This window comes from Chenopodium album, chromosome 15, assembly GCF_948465745.1.
Source record: "Chenopodium album chromosome 15, dcCheAlbu1.1, whole genome shotgun sequence".
NCBI classification, from domain to species: Eukaryota; Viridiplantae; Streptophyta; class Magnoliopsida; order Caryophyllales; family Amaranthaceae; genus Chenopodium; species Chenopodium album.
Window position 1 is genome coordinate 13,565,514 of NC_137848.1, and position 5,586 is coordinate 13,571,099.

A 5,586-nucleotide genomic window follows, 5' to 3' on the forward strand; every position below is an offset into this window, starting at 1 on the left:
AAGATTAAAGACCCAAAGACAAAGAGCCCAATAATCAAGTCTTCTGCAAATCTGAGTGGGCCCAATCGGGCGAAGCACTTCAATGTAGGGGCGTGATGTTTAAGCGGTCCATTTTTTTTGAGCTTGGCTTGATTGTTTAAGTCGGTCTACAAATGTTGGCAGAATGATGAGATACCAGGAGCAAAAATTATCTTCTTGTATTAGCTTTTAAGATATGTTTTGTCAGCTTTTGATTGTTTTGATAATACTTATAGTTTGAGTGGGATTGGGAGGCTTTGACTTTTCTTATTTATATGAGGTAGTACGAAAGTTTTGGGGGGAGTAGTTTAGATTAGCTTTTTAATTTAGGGTTCGTTTGGCATCGCTATGGTTTTCTGTTTTTTGGTTTTTTGTTTTTTAAAAGTATGTTACATATGTCACATAATGGATCAAAAAATATTTAGACTTATTAAAATCATGATAATTTTGAAAACTGACAACAAAAAAGTGGAAACACCTTTTTCTTGTTTCCTGTTTTTGGTTTTTAGTTTAAAAAAAAAAAACAGGAAACTGAAAACCAAAAATGATGCCAAACAAGCCCTTAGGTTTTAGATTAGTTTTTTACTTCTTGTCAATTACTTTGTTTTCTTTGTTTTTGTCCTTTCGTATTCTTTAATTTTATTTCCCCATATTACTCTAGTCTTATTTTATTCTTTTTATTATGTTTATTTTAATTGCTTTGATTAGTATAAATTTAATTATGTATGAGTAGTTTTCTTTTTAAGGTTTGTGGGATCCATAAATAATATGAATTGGTAATTTATTATTGTTAATTGTCAATGCTTGATTAATTTTCTATTGATTGATTTAATGCTATGCAATTAGATTTGGCCAGATTTAATTTGTATGAGTTAAACAATATTGATTCGAGATTCGAGAGATGAGAATTGATGTTTATGCTTAGTTTCAATAGGCATTTAATTTATAAATGGTTAAGTCAAGATTCGAGAGATGCGATTTAATACCGGTAGATTAATTCTGTGATTGTAATACGTAGCGAAAGCCCTTTTTGATCTGATTAATTGATGCATTGATGATTGATTGTTATGTTTACCCTGGAGTATTATTTATTGGTGAACCTATGCCCTAGGCTTTTATTAATTGATTTCTCCTTACTTTTATTCTTCTCTACTTTTATTCTCCTTAGTTTAATTTCTTTTACAACAACAAATTTGGTTACTTGATAATCTAGATTATATTAATTAATTAGGAATAGAAAGACTCGTTTTCCTGTGGATTCGACCCTACTTCCCTATCTACTTTAGTTAGAGGATTTAGGTAATACTTTTGATTAGGTGATAAGACTTTAACCTGTCACTTAGCATATCTATTAGGAAAAGATATGATAGAATATATTAATTAGGCAAAGATATATTTGTCTCTGCCTTGCTGTATAAGGAGGATCGAGAAGTTGTATAAATATAGTCCTATGATGAAATAATAACAATTCAAGCTTCTATGCATATAATTTAGCATGGTATCGGAGCCTTTTAAGCATGACCAATGAATAAATTTTGATTATATCCTATGATGAAATTTGTTAAACCTAAACTTGCTGTTGTTCTATTGATCTAGCTTGTTGTTGTCTACCTGTTGTATTCTTGCTATTGCAGCTTAAAGAAACTGGGATTAGGTGTTTTTTAGAGAGCAGTGTTCATATTTTTAAGGTGTGATTTTGATTTCATTTATTAATTGATTGATTGTTTGATTTTCATTTGTACAGTTACTCTACTCTCTAACATGTAAATTCTTGTTGGTATATAAATTTCGCTTGAATTAATTTGTTCTTAAACCTAAATTCGCTTAAATTAATTTTATGATACAAAATTCGCTTGATCTAAATGATATTTTAAATATAGCATGAATTACACTATAGCATATAAATTTCGCTTGAATTAATTTTATCCCGCAATTACTACTAAGACACACTACTAGAACTTCAATAAACTAATACAAAATTTAACCCAAAAACGCACACTAATAAAACTCATAAAAAACACTTGTCGATAAGTTTACTAGCACACTTTCTACTTCACACTTACTCTAAAATTCTAAAAACAAGATTCGACAATAACACAAAATGACTTCTCAGTTTAGGTAAGAGTTTAGTCGTTTATAGCTTGTTTGGATAGCTTTTTAGGAAGGAAAGGGAGGGAAGGGATAGAGAGGGGAGGGGAGGGAGGAAGAATTTTTATTTCCCTTGTTTGGATAGAAGAGAAAGGGAAGGGAAGGGAGGGAAGAATACCTGGTAACAGCTGCAGGAAGAAGATGACATAGCTTCTTCTTCTTTTTTTTTTTTTTTTTTTCATTTCCCTTTTTAAATATCTAGGAGTATTATTCATATTTTTCATTTTGGAGTACACTTCATTTTTTTAGAGTAATTTTTTGGAGTATTGTATATAAAAAAATTTATTTATTTATTTATTTATTTTTTCATCCTTTGTAACATTATGCTTGAGTAGTTGAGTTTATATATTATTTTTTTGGAATGCTTTTAAATAATATATTAAATTTAATAAAATTTGCAATCAAAAGCATGAAATTTATAGTGAAAAAACTAACAATAATCTTGAAAATTATAGACATTACAATTTATATCACCTAAAATATTCTCATTGATTGACTATTTCAAAAAAAAAAAAAAAATTCTCATTGGAAAATTCTTTGTTATGATCAAGGACTCAAAAGCACACTTCTAATTTTCTTCATCGAGCATCATCTCTATCAAATAGTCCTTTCTTTCCTCCGGTGGACAACCAAAAAGCTCTCGTATCCTTGACTGTTTTGCATTTAAGAACCTATAAGCTTTGCGATGAGTTAACGAGTCAATCTCCATCTTTGACAACTCTTCAAAAACCTCTTGTGGTGAATACACTTGAGCACGACCTCTCTCAACAATTACATTTCCCTCTCGAAGAGCTTGAGCCACATTGTCCAACCCTTCTTTTATGAATAGGAGCTCATTTTGAAACACTTCCTCTGATTTTCTTTTCTTCCCTTTTTGGTTGGACGAATCGGCAGAATCACTTGGTTGGGCTTCTCCAAGGCTTTCATCCTTCTTCTCAAAGCTTGATTCATCCATAGCCTTCATTTTCTTCTCCTTTGCAGTTCCAGAAATTTCACCTGTTGCCCTATCCTTGGAAAAAAGCTTCAAAAGTACATCATAATGACGAAATGGAGTTGTTTTCCACTTAGCAGCTTCTGGTTTTCGCTACAAAAAAAAATTACAGCAACATTACAGCCATAATTAGCATTACAGCAACATTACAGCAGTAATTGCAGCATTACAGCAGCATTATGACAGAAATATTTATACACAACAGCAGCATTATGACAACATACTCACATATACTCTACTATCAAGCCATCAGCTCATCAGACACCAAGTTAAGCTAAACCAAACATACCCAATGATCTGGTTGCACCAAAAAAGCACTTTTGTTGTGTGTAAATATTTTGCACACTTGCCTAATTCACAGAGAAAAGTAAGAGAAAGAGCTGAGTTGAAGAAAGAGAGAGAAGGCTTACTTGAAAGACAAGTGTATGAAATCATATGGGAAGAGTAAAAATTACTTCGTATGATGGTAGCTATGGTTCTGGTTCTAGGAAATACATACACTGGTGTTTACTTATATAGTCAATTAGACAATAATTTGTCTGTTGGGCATCAAATAATAATCAGAATTGCAATAGACAGTGGTAACAAAACTAAAAAATTAACACCAACTTCAAAGTCTATCAGAGAGAACAGAGGGCAGTAAAACGTAATAATTCAGGGAAAGCAGCTTGAAGAATAGATCAATGCCTGACCAATTTGAAAATGAGACAACTGAGATCAATGCCAACTGAGATCACCACAAGCAACTAATTTCCACAGCATAAGTATCACCACAAACAGCATTACAGCAACATTACAGAAGCAATTACAACAATAATTACAGCAAAGCATGGACAGAAAAAGTACCTCAATCAAGTTATCCCAAACTTCATCTACATTCTCAAACAATTGTGTTTCTTCATTCCAACCCCAACCACTAGCATTGAAAAGATCATAAACATCATTGAAATTACTCTTTATCGTCTTAAGCCGATTCTTCAAATGCTCTTTGGTAAAAGAATAGTTCAACTTTTCAGTACATTCCTTCACAACATTTTCATACGCCTTTGAAGTGAACTGACCATCAACTCTATTTCCATTAATGTCCTCAGCAATCAAAGCATCAAGAAAGACCTTGTCCATGTGTAAAGTCCACCGAAGAGAAGAGGATGCCTTTCTATCTGAGCTTTTGTTTTTCTTCACCATCTGTGCTCATATAAAATAGATAAAAAAAAATACTTTATAAAGAGCATATAGATTGCTACAATATAGAATTTTCATAAACTGAATCAAAAAAAAAAAAAAAAATACAAGTATTCATTAACAAAAACAAAAACAAAATAAAAAAATATATATAGTTATTTCCCCTACAATACATAATCATCCCACATTTGTTTAGCTATACTATCTCGAATTTTAGACCCTTCTTTAGATTCTTCTTCGGTTGAAAGAGTCTCACACTCCTCATTGTCGACATATAGTAATTCACGATCCACTTCATCAATAAGGCTTTGATCCGGATCAAATCCCATGAGAAAATTGTGAAGTATGCAACATACTACAATAATATCAGTTTGGATTTTAAGAGAATATTGAGGCTCATTAGTTCCTTCAATAATTCCAAACCGTTTTTTTAGAACTCCAAAAGCTCTCTCAATTGCATTTCGTAAGGAGGCATGACGATGGTTGAATATTTCTTTGGCATTCTCGGGACTCCGATTCGAGTATTCTTTAAGATGATATCTTACACCTCTATAAGGTGTAATAAGAGAAGTCTTTAACATATAGCCAACATCTCCAAGATAATACTTACCTAATTACATAAATAAATAATTACTAATAGTTTAAATATTAAGATTAATAAAACAATAGGTAACATAGATACTAATTCATTACCTTGAGGAATAATTAACTTGTCTTCCCTACTTAGAGCATTCTTAAATACTCTAGAGTCAGAAGCTGAACCCTCCCAACCTACTAAAACATAAGTGAATTTGAGGTCAAAAGTACAAGCCGCCAACACATTTTGTGATGGATAACCTTTCCTCCCTCGAAATCTACGAGCATTGGCATCGGCAACTTTCACACGAATATGAGTTCCATCAAGAGCACCAATGCAATCCTTGAAATACGGGAAAAATCGACTATCACCACGAACTTCTGGTGAAACTTCCTCTGATCCATTAGGTTGCTTAAGAAATTGATCTTCCATCTTAATTATAGCATTTAGAAATCTATGGAAATGTCGGCTCACCGTTTCACCAGAACGCATAAAAAATGCACTCAACGAGCAATTTCTTGCATTATGACCAAGAATATACAAAGATTTTGCCACTAGCTCCTCCACCGAAGCCCGTCTTGTATCCTTTAGATACTTCCCATCCCTTAAAATTTTACATAACTTAACAAAAGTCTCAGGGCTCATACGAATCAATTGTCGACTAATTCGA

General features: G+C 32.3%; 1 protein-coding gene across 1 annotated transcript; it reads right to left on the reverse strand.

Annotated features, from left to right (window-relative positions):
* Nucleotides 1-2,581: 2,581 nt before the first annotated feature.
* Nucleotides 2,582-4,708, reverse strand: LOC145581964 (uncharacterized). Its single transcript, XM_081639004.1, has 2 exons — nt 4,004-4,708; nt 2,582-3,250 (listed from the first exon to the last, which is right to left on the reverse strand). The coding sequence occupies exons 1-2, from the start codon at nt 4,340-4,342 to the stop codon at nt 2,735-2,737; spliced, it is 855 nt and encodes a 284-aa protein (XP_081495130.1). The 5' UTR covers nt 4,343-4,708; the 3' UTR covers nt 2,582-2,734.
* Nucleotides 4,709-5,586: the final 878 nt, after the last annotated feature.